At 41.3% G+C, this 16,797-nt stretch overlaps 1 protein-coding gene across 3 annotated transcripts; it reads left to right on the plus strand.

The window, feature by feature from the left end:
* The first annotated feature begins 1,419 nt into the window (after positions 1-1,419).
* Positions 1,420-11,018, plus strand: PDIK1L (PDLIM1 interacting kinase 1 like). 3 transcript variants are annotated; one of them, XM_004741117.3, is made up of 3 exons: positions 1,420-1,549; positions 3,957-4,258; positions 9,715-11,018. In XM_004741117.3, the coding sequence occupies exons 2-3, from the start codon at positions 3,974-3,976 to the stop codon at positions 10,453-10,455; spliced, it is 1,026 nt and encodes a 341-aa protein (XP_004741174.1). In that variant the 5' UTR covers positions 1,420-1,549; positions 3,957-3,973; the 3' UTR covers positions 10,456-11,018. The 3 variants fall into 3 exon arrangements, with proteins under 3 accessions (XP_004741174.1, XP_004741175.1, XP_004741176.1); XM_004741118.3 differs by lacking the exon at positions 1,420-1,549 and adding an exon at positions 1,855-2,047; XM_004741119.3 differs by lacking the exon at positions 1,420-1,549 and adding an exon at positions 2,069-2,468.
* Positions 11,019-16,797: the final 5,779 nt, after the last annotated feature.

Genomic DNA, 16,797 nt, shown 5'->3' on the forward strand with positions numbered 1-16,797 from the left:
GAAGTCCTACGGGCAAACAAACAATGATGTAAATGTAATAAGTGGGGGAAGATTTACCCTGGAGCTAATGAAGCTTAAGCTTGAGGCGCTCCCTTACACAGACACTTCCCAAGGCCCCAGCAGCATGTTCATGGGATCATTTTGTAATCTTTTTCCTAAAGAAAACACCCCCGATTTTTTAAGCTTCAGGCTTTATAGGCCCTGAACCCATTACAATCTTTAGTCAGCCTGTCTTTGGGGTTACGGAGTTGGACTTCAAGTCTCAGTTCTGCAGTCAGAGGAGGGATTCCTGTATTTAATGACTGAGACAAACAAAAGGAAAAGGCTCTTCTAACCAAGAGATACTCCTCTCCGGATTCAGATGGATTACCCACACAGGTATTAAGACCATCTATAGTTTCTCTCTAATTTCAAGGGCAGAAACTAAGCCTTGGCGGGCGTCAGTATCCCCAGCAGAGAGCTGAAGACTGGGGGATAGCACTCAGAACAAAAGTCTGAACGGATTTAAGAGCAGGGTGCTGTCGGTTTTGGGCAGGGGAGCTGTACTAGGAGAGTAAGTATTCAACGCAGGTACACACACACACACCCCAAACTACACAACTTTTCCACAAATAAGGCAGAGGTCTGTTTTCTCACCTGTAAAAACAAGGTTAGCAATAAAGCCTGCCCTTTGGGATTTGGTCAGGATTAGAAAAGCTAATTTAAACACCCAACCCAGGCTCAGACTCTGAGGAGAAGGTCCATAAATAGAGGACAGCAAATAAAATGGGTAAGTGGTTGATCCTCGAGAGCCCCAACAGGGATTCTTTGCACATCGTGCTTACTGCAGCACTGGGAGCAGGAACCGCTTTGTTGACAAATAGTAACTGCAGAATAAATTGGTGAAGAAGGGACGGACGTTTCTGGCGGATGCTTACTGATCCGTGCGACTAACTGAATAATGGGCTGGTCCGAGTCTCTGAGTCACTGACAGTCCCGGGCTGGCTGTCAGGCGACTGAATGCCGGGATCTGACACACCGCTGTCCGTCTCGCTCCGAGAGAACGGCTGCCTTCGCGGTCCATCCCGGCCCTGGCCGCCTCGGACCGCGCGTGGGCTGGATCCCGACTCCCCGCTGGGGCCACGGCCCCGCAGGGCCTGGGCGGGCGGCAGCGGCCAGGTGCGGGGGCCGCCGCGCCTTCCTCCCTGCGCCGGGCAGGGCGCCCCCGACTCCCGGCCGCTGCGGCCCGGGAACAATGAGGTGCCGGCTTCTTTAAGGGAGATACCACCGCGCCAGCGGGGCAGGGGACGGCGTCCTCCCAGATGATCGCACCCAGTCCCGCGCCGCCGCCGCCTGGGCAACTGCACCGTCCGCAAACATGGCTCAGTGACTCTGACAAAAGGTGCAGCCTCCCACCCGGCTGGGCGGACGCCAGGCCCCCCAGCTCGGACCGCGCCTCCCCGCGAACTAGCCGAAAAGCTCCGCGTCCTGCAGGTACCCCAAGCCCGATCCGAAGAAGATGCACCAGGCGTTCCGCCCCAGCGACCCCCGCACACCTGCCTGCAGCTCGGTAGGTGGGAAGGGGGGCGGGGAGGGAACGGGGAGGCCGCGCCGGGCGCGTGCACCCCCAGGCCCGGACCTGCTGCCGCAGACCGTCCCTGGAGCCCGCGGGCCGTGCGCGCCCGCTGCGGCTGGACGGTGACCGAGCTCTGGCGGGCAGCGGCCTCCCCGTTCCGGGGCCCGGCCACCCCTGCGGGGAGGGGCACTAGTGGTGCGCTCCAGAGCGCGCACACCTTCGGCGACTCCCGGCTACAGCGAGCCACGGGAGAGGGAGGAGGCTAGCGGAGGGCGAGGCGCGCGCCCAATAAGGAGGCGCTCGGCGTCCCGGCTCGCGCTACGGAAAGCCGGAGGGGGGCGGGGCCGCGCGGCGTAAGGGGGTGTGTCCGCGCGCACCACGGGGGCGCGCGCCGGTCTCTGACTGGAGGCCGCGGAGGCTGAGGCGCGAGCTGCCCGATAATGGCGGCCTGCAGAGCCCGTGAGAGGGAGAAGCGGCGGCGGCTACCCTGAGGTAAATATGGCCCTCAGACCTGGCACTGAGGCCCTGCTGCAGAGCCGAAGGCCTTGCATGCACCTCCTTCCCCGGGAGGCCTGTCACAGACCTGTCAGCGGAGTCATGCTAGGGAAGGCCCCGCGCTCCTCAGGCCTCCGGCCCGCACCCCTCAGGCCACCGGCCCCAGCTGCGGCCTCCTCTTCTGTCCCTGGTCTCCTCCCCAGGGCCTGGGCCTCATCCGCCAGCACCGAGGATTTGGGACAGCCGCAGGACTGGCTCCTCGGGGTGAAGGGCCTCGGGAGGATCCCCTCCGGGTTTCGTCTGGACGCCTCCGGGGAGGGGGAGGAGGTGGGCCTGATACTCGGCCAATGAGCGGGGCGCTGAGCGGCCGCGTCGGACGACACCTCTGCCCAGGACTGGCCCTTCCCCGGCCCGGCAGGTGTGTGGCCTGGCCCGCCGGTCGCCGGCCGCCGGCTCAGCGGGGCGCGCGCGAGGGCCCGGGAAGTGCTGGCCGGTCGCTTGGGTTTGCAGCCAGAGATTTCATAAACGCCCTCCCTCCGCCTGACGCGGGTGCTCTGTCGTGTGCGGGTATGGGACAGCTTGCAAGACAGGAGCCACTTTGAGGTAGATAGTAACTGGCGATCCACGGAGAGCAGGGAAGAGTGTCTGCTGTGGACCTGGAGCCAGGATTCCGTGGCAGGATGTCAGACACTAGGAATACAGTAGGAATGTGAAGGGGGCTTCCAGTAGAGGAAGTGGGACTAAGAAGTAATCTCAGAAGCTTTCATTTTCTTTACTAAATCTGTCCTATGGACTTAAAGTAGCTGTACCCAGTTTTTCAGGCTCAAGAGTCAGTAGCCTCTTGTTCCCCCTAAACTGTGCATTGGAAAGATTTCACAATCTCTTGCCCATTGTGGCAATCCACAAATAAGAATTTGTTCCTGAAGCTCATTAGAATCTTAACATTCTTTGGAGAATGAGGTGGCACACTTTAGACTTTCTTGATTCAACTCATGAGCATCCTCAGTGTAGGGCCTCTGCCTTTAAATCATTTATCAATTTGAATTTGAAAGAACACTGTCAGAGGACAGTTTTTAGTGGCAAAAATGGCCTACATCTAAATAGGTGTTGTTTAAATTTCACAACAGAAAGGTAACAATATTCTAAGTAGTTTGCTTTATTTTTAGAGGACCATTTTTCTCCACAGAGTTTATTTTCATTTATTTTGTGCAAGAAATGAGGAAATAACATAAACAAAATTAAAATAGGGACATACACAGTTTGTTTACTTTAAAAAAAAAAAAAAACCACATTTTGAATTCTATATGTAATCTGGTCTACTTTTAGTCCCTAAGCACAAGCCAGGTGTTTTTTGTTTTTGTTTTGACATTTTTATGAACTTTGTGTATGTCAGCTTTAAGGAGATGCTTGAGTTTCTTTTTTCATGACCAGTAAATAAGAATGATGAATTTTCTGGTTTATTTTTAACAGTAATATTTTGAAGCAGTTTGTATGGGCGGCAGTGTAGTGTAATAGTTATGGTTATGAATGTCAGAGGCAGATGGCCTGGTTTCAAACCCAGGTCCACCAGTAGCTCTTTTACCTTAGGCATGTTGCTTAAACTCTCTGTGCTTTAGTTTTCTTATCTATAAAATGACCATAATAGTATCCATTTCATAATATTGTTGTGAGGATTAAATGAATTTAATATTATGAAGTGCTTGGAACAGATCCTGATACATGGTAAGTACTACCAAAGGGTTAGCTGCTTTATTATTACTATTCAAATATTTAGATTTGCCCAAGTTATAACAAATATCTTTCAAGCACTGCAAACAGTGAGACAGATAATTAAATCATACATAAAAAGTTATACAGGCCAGTAAATATACTTAATTTCAACAGAGCACTTTGTTGATTTTTCCAGAAACTTTGACATTGAAGATGGTGAGTAGCCAGCCAAAGTACGATCTAATACGGGAGGTAGGCCGAGGCAGTTACGGTGTTGTGTATGAAGCAGTCATCAGAAAGACCTCTGCACGGGTGGCGGTGAAGAAAATTCGATGCCATGCACCTGAAAATGTTGAACTAGCCCTGCGTGAGTTCTGGGCACTAAGCAGTATCAAGAGCCAACATCCAAATGTGATTCACTTGGAGGAATGCATCCTACAAAAAGATGGGATGGTGCAAAAAATGTCCCACGGCTCTAACTCTTCCCTTTATTTACAGGTATGTGTGGTTGAATAGGAATAGATACAACTTGAACTTAGTATTGGTCAGCAAGAAGAGGAATAAATGAGTCAGATGAACTTCTACTTTTAAATGCAGGTGTTTATATAGTTAGGAGTAGATAAGGGTCTGCCAAGAACTGAATAGATGTTTGCTTTAAAACAGGGTTTTATTTAAACCTGTGATGCAAATACCTAAAAATAACATAAGCCACCTGTTATGCCATGGTACTTGCCAGTCTGCATGGGAATGGGGCAACATAGGAGCTAGAAAAGTGATCAAGATTAGAGTCTGATAAGTTCACTTATTTGAAATCAAGTTTTGGGGAACTAAAGCCAGAAGAAAAGGAAAAACTCCATCATCAATAGCAGCACCCATATAGGTAATTGGGCATTTCTTTATAAATCACTGATTTGAATATAAGCCTTTGCTGTTTTAGAGGGTTGTGTGGTTTCTTAACCATGCAACTCTAGTTATTTCTCATGAAGTATGTTGCATAGCCCTTGAATGTTATTAATAGAGCTAATAGCTAACATTGGGGTTCCAACTCAGTTCCACACTATGTGCTCAAAGTGTTTTAAAGGCAGTTGCTCAGAACAATCCTGTGAGGGTAGTACTGTTATCATTATTACAAATGAAGAAATTGAGGCTTAGAATAAATAATGAATTTATCCAAGTCACATACCCAGCAAGTGGCAGGATTGGTAACTGAATGTAGGAGACTATCTGACTGCTAAAACTTGTGTCCCTTTAACTTCCAAATTACTCTTGCCTTCAAATTACTTTTTTTGTAGACCTGGGGAAAGCATTAACATAGGAAAACAGAAAATGTTTATTTGTTTGTTTATTTGGTTGGTTGGTTGGTTGGTTGGCTGGCTTCTAGTATAGATCAAAATCTCTAGTAGGCCTGTATTTGCTAAAGAGAAAAGATACTTAAGACATAGCTAGTTAAAGGCCAGAGAAAAATTTAAATCCAGTCATTCTTGGAAAAGGAAACGAACTTCCCATGAGTATGTCTAAATTCAGAATTTTAACCATCAGGGTACAGAAGTATGATTTTAAAACAACAAAAACTGTTGGACCAGGAACAAGGAAGAAAACAAACATTGATCTGTTTAATTAGAAGCTTGCAACTTTCATTATATTGTGAACAAATATCAATCTTGAGAACCTAATTCATATTGAGAATCTAATTCATATTGCAGTTTAGCATGCTATATCCTGAAGTTTTACCTCTTAAGACAGTAATTGTAAAGCACAACTATTTAGCCTCTATTCCATTTATTTACTTTTCTAAAAGTGCTTAGTATGTAAGTTGCACTGATAGAAAATACTGGAAACATTCTTACCACACTCCCTCTTAAAAGTGGATAGAACTTTGGGGCGCCTGGGTGGCTCAGTGGGTTGAGCCGCTGCCTTCGGCTCGGGTCATGATCTCAGGGTCCTGGGATCGAGTCCCGCGTCGGGCTCTCTGCTCAGCGGGGAGCCTGCTTCCTCCTCTCTCTGCCTGCCTCTCTGCCTACTTGTGATCTCTCTCTGTCAAATAAATAAATAAAATCTTAAAAAAAAAAAAAAAAGTGGATAGAACTTTGATGAACTTTGCCATTGAACTGATCTACAAATACAAAGACATTTAAATATATGACTTAGTGCTAATGGTATCCTTGAGTCCAGATCAAGCAACCTTTATAGTATTAGGTGGTCATTCAAGCCTTTAAGAGGTAAAGTATTGGGGCACCCGGCTGGCTGAGTCAGTAGAGCATGTGCCTCTTGATCTTGGGGTTGTAAGTTTGAGCCCCATGTTAGGTGTAGAGATTACTTTAAAAAATAATAAAAATAATAAGATGTAAAGTACTTCCAGCCTTGACTCAATGATTTTTTTTTAAAAATCTAAAACACCTCTTTATTTAGTACTCCCTTTTATCTTTTAAAGGCTAATGGGGGGGTGCCTGGGTAGTGCAGTGGGTTAAAGCCTCTGCCTTTGGCTCAAGTCATGATCCCAGTGTCCTGGGATCAAGCCCCACATCTGGCTGTCTGCTCAGCAGGGAGCCAACTTCCCCCACCCCACCTGTCCTGCCTCTCTGCCTACTTGTGATCTCTGTCTGTCACAAAAATAAAAATAAAAATATTTTAAAATAAATAAAGGCTGATAGGCCTGTGTTTAACTTGTAGCACTTTTGCTAGCTCTATGATCTTGGCTAAATAACTCATCTCTTCCAGCATCGATATCTTCAGATGTAAAACAGTAATAATAATTTTACCTTCCATGGAAGTTGTCAAAATTAGAAATGATACAGTAAAATACTTGGCATATAGGAAGTACTCAGTAATATGTAACTCTGTTAAAAGCTCTATTAAAATTGTCTTTTCTGTGGATTTATTAACAAGACATTGATCAACACACTTAGCAAGTGCCTTCTCTAAATTTACATCTGGTAAAAACAGTTAAATCTGTAGCATGACCACAGAGTCCCTATGCATGGCTTTCTCCATTCTCTACACAAGTTTTTGTTTTTCTCCATGTTCTTCTAGATATTTTCCTTGTTCTGATGATTAAGTCAGTTCGTAATAGCTAAAAAACTTAGCTAGAAGAAAATGTAAAGCAAATTAACTAACAGAGGATACATTCTCAACATAGGAACTTGGTGTCAATCTGTATGACTTGTAATCAGTGTCATGAATGAGAGATACAGAATGATATAAGAGCATATGAGAGAGAACCTGACATAACCTAGGGTTCAGGAATTATGAGTTGTTTCAACTGAAAATTAAAGGGTAAAGAGGAGTTAGCCATGTGAGTGAGAAAACTTGCCAGCCAGAAAGAACTGTACATACAGATGTTTTGAAGCAAAAAGTACAAAGCATTCTAAGAATTGAAAGAATATAGTAAGACTGTACCATGCCAGCAGAGTTGTTTTACATGAAACTAGAAAGGTCAGCAGGGTCAGAAGATCCCATAGCCCATGTTCAAGACCTTAGACTGTATCCTGAGAGAACAGGGAAACTGTTGAAGGACTTTAGGCAAGAGAACCAATGACTCTACATCCTTTACACATGGAAATAAGTGGATTGGGCTCTCTCAACGAGCATCCCTCAAACTATAGCCCTCAGGCAATTTTTTATTTGGCCCAGATGCTAAAAATAGTTTTGACATTTTTAAAGAGTTGTTTAAGGAAAAGAAAGAAGAATATGGAACAGAAACCTTATGTGACTTGTCAAGCCTAAAATATTTACTGTCTCACCTTACTCTAAACCATTCTTTGAATGCTGGGACTTTGTGTTGCTCAAAGTTACTTAGAAATTTGCTTTTGAGAGTAAGACAGAAGAAGAGAGAAAATGAAGGAAGAGTAATGGCACTGATCTTTAATCTCAGCATATTTAGTAACAGTGCACCTGGTAAATAATTGTGTGATCTGTACCTTTCTAGTCTTTCATTTTCTGGCTCACTGGCAAACACGCAACAAAGAAAATGCGAGCAGAAGACATCTGCAGACGGTTGCAATTACAGCTGTTTGCCATTGGGGGAGATGGTTTGAAAGGTGTTTTTTGCTTCTGCCATCCAAATGACAAGAGGAAGTACTAGTACACTTAAATGTAAACTTGCAGTTCATTCTTCAACAACTCTTCAGCTTCCCTACTGAGTTTCTATTCAGTGGGTCTGAAAAGGCACCATGGGACAAATGCTTTCAAACTATTGTATGTTATATTTTACAATGGTAGTTCATATTCGGTGAAGTAATCAATATTCTTGAATTTCAGGTTATAGAATTATAATTTGATAATGATAACAAATAAAATAGCAACTATTCTAGGTTTTCAGCTTGAGGCAAAGAAATATACAAACTCTGAGGTGCCTGGGTGGTTCATTTGGTTAAGCATCTGCCTTTGACTCAGATTCTGGAGTACTGGGACCAAGCCCCACATGGGGTTCCCTGCTCAGCGGGTAGTCTGCTTCTCCCTCTCCCTCAGCCATTCTCTCTCTCTCTCACTGTCTCTCAAATGAATAAAAAAAATCTTAAAAAAAAAAAAAGAAATATACAAACTCATATTTGAATTTTTATATCAAAACGTAAATATGTTTTTTTTATAAATTGGTTTTTAGAAGCCATATAGTGATAGAGATAGACAGTATATTTGCAATCTGCCTGTAGAAGTTTATGAAGTAATAATGGCAGTCTTTATCAGTGACTACAGGAAGGTTTGATTTCCTTTTTTTTTTTTAAGATTTTATTTATTTATTTGTCAGAGAGAGAGAGAGAGAGAGGACAGGCAGGCAGAGTGGCAGCAAGGAGCCTGATATGGGACTTGATCCCAAGACACTGGGATCATGACCTGAACCAAAGGCAGCTGCTTAACCAACTGAGCCACCCAGGTGTCCCTCCTTTTTTTTTTTTTTTTCCTTTTAAAGATTTTATTTATTTGACAGAGGGAGAGACAGCAACAGAGGGAACACAACACAAGCAGGGGGAGTGAGAGAGGGAAAAGCAGGCTTTTCAGAGAGCCCAAAGCAGGGCTCGATCCCAGGACCCTGGGATCATGACCAGAGCCAAAGGTGGATGCTTAACGACTGAGCCACTCAGGCGCTGCAAGGCTTTTATTTCCCTAACAACTAGTGTTCCTGATCATTTCTCTTCTAATTTTACAGATTGCATAATGTTAATAGTGTATGTCCAATGAACAAGAAATATATTTCAGGCAGTTTAATTGAATAGAGCTTCCTAATTGATGTTTATACCTCAGCTGGCAATCTCCCAGGTCTACTAGCTGCTGAAAAGTCAATTTTTTTACGAAGCTATTGTGTAGGTAGATAAAGTTCAGCTCCATTAACTCATGCAGAAAATGTATAGCCAGTTGGATACTTTTAAAAATAAAATGTTTGTTTGTTTATGACTTAGTAAGCTTTATGCCCAGTGTAGGGACTTAAACTCATGACTCTGAGATCAGGAATCCCATGCTCTACCAGCTGAGCCAGCTAGGTGCCCCTAAAGCTTTTTATTTTTATTTTTATTTATTTATTTATTTTTAAAAGATTTTATTTATTTATTCGACAGAGAGATTACAAATAGGCAGAGTGGCAGGGAAAGAGGCAGGGAAAGCAGGCTCCCCGCTGAGCAGAGAGCCCAATGCAGGGCTCAATCCCAGGACCCCGGGATCATGACCTGAGCCGAAGGCAGAGACTTTAACCTACTGAGCCACCCAGGTGCCCCCTAAAGCTATTTTAAAATAACTTTTTACCTCCTGACTTAGAGATTTGGTATGCATTCATTAGGAGCAGTTTGAAGTACTGAAATTTAAAATAAAATGCACATATGAGAGCATTGACCAAATAAAACATTCATGAAATTTCCACTTAAAATTGGGAGTCCAACTTATTAATCAGTTACTTATTCTTTTTCTGTAGCTGAATTGTATAAACTGTGCAGATGACTGTAATCTGTTTTTTCCCCCTCTTGTAGCTTGTAGAGACTTCATTAAAAGGAGAAATTGCCTTTGATCCCAGAAGCGCCTATTACTTGTGGTTTGTGATGGATTTTTGTGACGGCGGAGATATGAATGAATATCTATTGTCCAGGAAACCCAATCGTAAAACTAACACCAGCTTTATGCTTCAGCTGAGCAGTGCTCTGGCTTTCTTGCATAAAAACCAGATCATTCACCGAGATCTTAAGCCTGATAATATCCTGATTTCACAAAGTAGGTTGGATACCAGTGACTTGGAACCCACACTGAAAGTGGCTGATTTTGGTCTCAGTAAAGTTTGTTCAGCCTCTGGGCAGAATCCAGAAGAACCTGTCAGTGTAAACAAGTGTTTCCTTTCCACAGCCTGTGGAACAGATTTCTACATGGCTCCTGAAGTGTGGGAGGGACATTACACAGCAAAAGCGGACATCTTCGCTCTGGGGATTATCATCTGGGCAATGCTGGAAAGGATCACGTTCATCGACACAGAGACAAAGAAGGAACTCTTGGGGAGTTATGTAAAACAAGGAACTGAGATTGTGCCTGTTGGAGAGGCGCTTCTGGAAAATCCCAAAATGGAACTTCTCATTCCTGTGAAGAAAAAATCTATGAATGGGCGGATGAAACAACTGATTAAAGAAATGCTGGCTGCAAACCCTCAGGATCGTCCAGATGCTTTTGAACTAGAACTCAGATTAGTACAAATTGCATTTAAAGATAGCAGCTGGGAAACGTGACACATACATTGTTTGCAAATATCTTGGATGATATGCTGCTTATGTTTTAACAGTGATGCAACAACATAATGTGGCTGAAAAGAATATAAAAAGCTAAACTCCACCTTTTAAGGGTTTAGATTTTATTGTGGGGTGTTTTTTTTCCTCATTTTTGTTAAGTCCAAGCTGGCCATTTTGTTAGTATGTTTTAAATGTGTATTACCAATGTGGGTGTACATTTTTAAAAATGATCATTGGTAGAAGTTTGGCAGGAAAATTCTCTAAGAGCCAAGAAGAGAAGAAAGTCCAGTTCTCTGGAAATAAGTCTCAAGTATTTTAGACATTCCTTGTCAGTATTAGGAATTTCCATGGAAGAAGAGGTTTGCATGCTGGCAATGCAACCTTTGAAGCTTTGTAAAGGAAACATATATGTATATATTTATGTATATGTAAGTATGTGAATGTGTGCATTTTGCATTCCATATGAAGAAAATGCCACTTCTGTTTAAATTATTTGATGTAGGTTTGGGTTTTTGAGATTTGCTGGTGAAATCAGTGATGAAAAATAAAAGAACCTTCCCTCATCTTCCTACCCTGCCCCTCCCTCTAATGAAATCATACTACACTTTTTATTTTTGTAATATTATATGGCTTTTTTTAAGGCATCATTTTGGAGGGTCTAAAGTTATCCAATTAAGCATAAAATTAAGTGATCCAAAGCTGCTGAAGTATGTTTGAGCTCTCCAGTGCCCTATAGCTGCAGGAGTCGAAGTAGCCATGCAATCATGTGGTAACAGGTTGGCAAGGACCTTGATGATTCAGTCGTACCTTCTTTAGGTAACCAAGCATTCAATTAACCAATTAAACCATTGCACTGGAACATGTCTGCACTTGAGCATCTGCAATCTGATACAGATCTGAACACAGGATTCCTCTGTTTCTGAAAACTTTGCAATATATGAACTCTACTACTTGATATAGTAAGTTTTGATTTCAAGACTGTCTAAGCCTCAGCATAAAGTTGAAGAAATCAAATGAGCTCTACCCTCACATTGCCTGTCCTGATACGGTCTCTTGTTTAATCACTGGAATTCCTTTCATTTTGGCACTAATGCTGTTTTCTCTTGCCTAATTTAACACAGTAATGATAGTGATATGGTTGTGTTAAATGTTGATCACCTTTTTCTGAAGTGGGAGATGATACCTATACAGCGTGGTAAATGGATGAAATATTGTGGCATCCACTATATCTTTCAAGTAGAAACTTGCAAGTTACCGATTTTATACAATCATTTGGTATGGTCTATGTCAAAAACCAATAGACTGTTACTCTAATTGAAGTTAGTTTGATTTTTAACCCTAGATGGTTGTCTCCAATTTGTTTTCCTATAAATGCAGATAATTAAAATCTAAGAAAGTTTTGCTAAAACAGAATATTAGCCTTTAAGGTTAGATAGACTTTAAGGCCATTGTATCTAGGTTAGTCTTTATAAAGCACTAGAATCTTTGGTCAAAGTAAAAAAAATATATATATATATAAGAATACCAAAATTATTAATAGTTGCATAGTCTCCTCAGCTTTTTTTTCTGAGTTTTTTTGTTTGTTTGTTTGTTTTTTTAATTAAAGCATAGTTGACACCCAGTGTGTCTCCTCCTCAGCTTTTTCGAACTTCCATAACTTTTGGAATTTTGCTATCATATTTTCCTTACTTAAAATATATTTGAGAACTTGAGAAGGTGAAAAAGCACAAAGAATTAGAGTATGTAAAATTTCTGAATTCTGCATTCATTGGCCTGGAAGTTTAAAATTTGGAATGAAAGGTTTTACTGAGATAAAACCTTCTATTTTCTTCTTAAATAAAACCTTTTAAAATTAAAAAAATCGTATACTTTGAACATCACTTTCAAGCTAATAAATACAAGATTTTGTTGGAAATGAGAGGTGGAAATACACTGGAACCTCATGATAATTGACCCTGTGGATCTCCAAATTACTGTAACACAGATCTGGCCAAGGAGATTGAGTTACTGGAAGTGGGAAGAATCATCATGTTGCATCAGTAAATGGCATTTCAGCAGAGATTCATGGTGATTCGGTGGTAGTGGGCCAGTGCTTCGTTTGCTCTTCAAATATCTATGTGCTTGGAGCCCCCGTTTCCTAAGTACATAGTTTTTGGTCTTGCCTCATTTAAAATAGCTAACGATTATCATTTATTTTGAAAGATTTCACCTGTGAAGTGATTTCTTTCTTTCATTGGCAGCAAAGGTATGAGGGGATCAGGAAGTTTCTCTTGGAATTTTCTCAAGTCCTTAAATTCTAAAATAGTCTATGATACCAAGCAAAAGGATAGTAAATTCTTTGTCTTTGTTTTTTTTTTTCAATCAGGAGGTATTTATTCAGTACCTACTGTGAGCTCAGCACTAAAGGTCCGGTGGTAAAATGACAGTTTAAAAAAATGGCCTACAGCCACAGGCCTTTTCCAGCCAGGAGTAAGAAATAAAAGAAGGTTGATGATACTTGGAAATTCCTAGATATTTATTTGCTAGAGGAAAAATGAAAGCAAAAATTTGTGCACAGTGCCTTGCCCATAATAGGTACTCAATAAACAATTATTCCTCAGAGTCTCTTGCCATGGTTTATAGTGTTTTATGAAATTTGTCTTAATTGAAGAAAAGACCAAATATTTCAAATAAGCTTATAGGCAGCTGTGGCCAGTTAAAATATGGGGTTGTACAGTTAGTTCCTAGAATGTTATTTTGCACTAGTTGTCACTTAGAAAGACGGGGTTCCTGTAGATTTTTGGTGCTAAGGGATACTTTGTCATTATGATGAAGTAAGTGTTAAGTGTCAGATAAATAGCACACTGAATAGTTCTTTCTGCTGGTCTGTTTTTCCTCTTTGTTGTTGTTGTTGTTGTTGTTTTTAATTGTAAAATGTTTATCAATCAAACTATTGTAGCAGCTACAAAATAATTCACCAGCATGACAAAATGGTCAAAAAATAAGTCATCAGCACTTCAAAAATGAAAGCAACTTTTGAGATTTTCTTTTAAAATTGTCAAATATATTTTATGAAGAATTTATAAAAAGGGGAAATGATTGTAATTTATTGTTCATGACTGTTTTTTTTTTTTTAAATAAAGTGAGTTTCAACAAAAAAAACCCTACCCTGAAAATATTATATTGTTGATTTGGTGGCTCTGTCTAGTTCTGTACTGTTTTGCTTCCGGAACATAATATATAGAGGGTATAAAATTTGAAACAATATCATTTTCATTCAGCCTTATTAAGTGAAACTTTCTGTAATAGAAGCTATTGCTGAGGAAAAGATTATTGAAATTTAGGAATTTCTTTCAGCATTTCAAGTTCTCCAATTTTATTTTAAGAATTTATTTATGTCAGAGAGAGAACACACAGGCAGGGGGAGAGCAGCAGTCAGAGGGAGAAGCTCCCTGCTGAGCCAGGAGCCTGATGCCAAACTAAGTCCTAGGACTCTGGGATCATGACCTGAGCTGAAGGCAGATGCTTCACTGACTGAGCCACCCAGGCGTCTCTCAAGTTCTCCAGTTTTAATGCTTTCTTTCTGTTTTTGTCAGAAGAACTTGTATTGCCTAAAATAAATGATTTTTTTCATTAACCCTTCTATATCATTAAGATGAAGATTTATCCCAGACTCAGAATGAAATATGGTAAATGTGCCAGGAAGAGGTATTATTTCAAGCTATAACTTGAAAGCATGGTTTCCTTTCTATAAAGTCAGCTGGCCTACTTTTTTCTTTTATAGCTTTTATTATAGATGCCTTCTTCAGAATAAACAAAGTACTGAAGACACAGTGCACTTACTGGTCCAAAGGAGCAGCAGAGGGAAAGATGGGAGACAGAAAACATTAATGCTACATGTGATCTAGTGACAAATAGGAAAGCAGGCATCAGGAATTGTGGCTGCTTCTGACTGGCACCTTGTCCTGGCATAGCCTTTGTAGACAGGCAAATCTGGCTTTCTATTTAGTGATTAATTTTTTTTCATTGCATCTTAAACTATAAATATTTGCATTTACTAGCTTTTTTGTAATCCTTGGCAGTTTACAAAGAACATTCACTGGTTTTTATGTGTCTTCTTAATGGGTTTTACTTAAAACAAGGACTGGTTTCTTGATGAAATGAATAGTAATACACCAGTTAGGGTGGTAATGGTGTAAGGGTTTTAGAACCTAATCTCAGACTCCAGTTGGAGTTTCCTCTAACAACAAAGCTTTATCTTCCTCACTGAAGGACTGACCTCTGGTTGTTTTGGTCTTTTCTTTAAATTCAAACGTTGCTCTCCTAGTCAACCAATCATAGACGTCCTGTGAAATGCAGTGTAATGACAGACAGTTGGTTTGTGGTTAGATAATAACTCCTACTTGAGAAAACCTTCCCGCCACACCTCTTGAGGGCTCAGGGCTGTCCTGCGTCTCTTAAAGGCAGTACTTTCTCTTTTGCAATGATTTCTCATTGGTTAGAAGGGAATTGTTTGAAAAAAAAAAAAAAAAAGATGTCTTTGACTTCGCTCTTTCACTTCCTGCTCATTCCTTCATTCCTGGTATTTCAAGCTTAGCTTGTTCTGAACAGAAGTTAGGCAACTTGGTATTACTGAAGGCATCATGGCCTAGCAGCTAAAGGATAGGTTTGCTATAGTAGATCTATTAAACGCTAGCTTTTGCAAATACCTGCCTAATTAATATGTGGCATTGGGCAAGTCCCTTCATTCTGAGCCTTAGTTTTCGTATCTGTAAAATGGAGATGATACATTGGATGATGATATGTACTTTTCAGAATTTTTCTCAGGGTCAGAGATAATGTAGGTAAAGTGCCTGGCATAATACCTGGCACATTCAGTTCTCAAATGGTAGCCATTGTTGTTAATTGTGTTCTGATATTGATAATATGTTGAATGAATGAATGGTCTCTCAATGAGCCAGGCTTAGTAGCTTTCATTTTTCTCCCCTTTGGGAGAATCTGATGAAGACATTAACATCCTCTCCCTCAGGAAAATGTCTGCCTGTGATTTCAGGGGAAACGGGATGATGGGTATATTCATAGGTTTCATACATATATAAGAATTCACCACAGTACTTAAATTTAGGTACTTTATTTTACATCAGTTATACTTCAGTAAAGTCATTTAAATTTTTTAAAAACTGATCCTTAGGATCCATCTCATATTAATAAAATGAGAGTTTCAGTAGGAAGGGTACTCACATTAGTATTTTTTAAGTATTGGCGATTCTAATGTGAAAATGGTAAAATATTACAATTGAAACAGTACAGGTCAGACTGTAGGATAGGCAAAAAGTCATAGTGTAGTAGTATTTTTTAGATTTGCTTACCTTCTAACAACCAATAGCACAGACCCGTTTCAGCACCCCACCCCAAACTCAAGTCCCTATCTTCATTTTTCAGACTGTTTCTGAGAAACAGAAGACATAATGCATTAAATCATTATCAGGTATGTTATTGTAGGACTGGGCTTCTTAAGCAGGAATCTAACAAGGGAATCCAGCCTTGTCAGTGGACCCACTAGAATTATAAGTAAAATTTTATATGAATATGACCTCAACCCTTCTGCTCTAATCATATCAATACAGTGGGTCTTCTAGTATTTCAAAGGAATGTCAGTGCCTGTGGCCTACAGTGGGCTGCGGAGAAGAAAATGTTCTTTGAGGATAAATTACATGATTATCTGGGTTCACTTTAGGCCGACTCCCGTCCTTAGAAAAGAAACTTCGTGACTTTAGGATTTCTTTTAGGGACATAGGACCAAAAGAGTCCAATGGGGTGGTAATTAATTACCACCAGCACTAGCTAGTTAAGAGCCCTTCCAGTTCTAAGATGCAATGAGTCAATTCGACATGGAAAATTACTAATGGAAAGGATTATGAGACTTACAAAGGAAGGGTCACACATCCCTGGCCCTTGGTTGAGAAAACAAAACACACAATGTGTCACTATAAATTTCCTCAAAGACACCAAGACATAAGAACCACCACATTCCTTCATCCTTCTTGAACAACCATGATTAGAGAGAACTTCTCTAGAATCATCCACCAGACCTGGAGAAAGTCCTCTGGTCTTAACTCTGTCCACTGAGACGCTTACTGACTAAATCCCTAGGCCAGCCCTACGCAAACACCGAGGCCTTAGGCCTATTCCTTCCCGTCAGAAATCTCTCTGCCATGGGTCACTATTGGAGCTCAATTCTTACAGAAATCAGCAATACACCGTCCATCCCTTCAGTCTCGGGAGACCCCACCTTTGCCGAGGTGGGTCGGGTTGCTGGTCCTCCTGTCCATTTCATTGCCCTTGAGACTTTAAAAGCAAAGT

This window comes from Mustela putorius, unplaced genomic scaffold (assembly GCF_011764305.1).
Source record: "Mustela putorius furo isolate JIRA1106 unplaced genomic scaffold, ASM1176430v1.1 tig00003853_pilon_pilon_pilon, whole genome shotgun sequence".
Taxonomy (NCBI): Eukaryota; Metazoa; Chordata; class Mammalia; order Carnivora; family Mustelidae; genus Mustela; species Mustela putorius.

What these genes read in the sequence shown, in the direction of transcription:
- PDIK1L (XM_004741117.3), top strand. Translation starts at nt 3,974, where the DNA reads ATGGTGAGTAGCCAGCCAAAGTACGATCTAATACGGGAGGTAGGCCGA. An exon ending in ACTCTTCCCTTTATTTACAG is followed by an intron (nt 4,259 to 9,714) that starts GTATGTGTGGTT and finishes CCCCTCTTGTAG; the next exon opens with CTTGTAGAGACTTCATTAAA.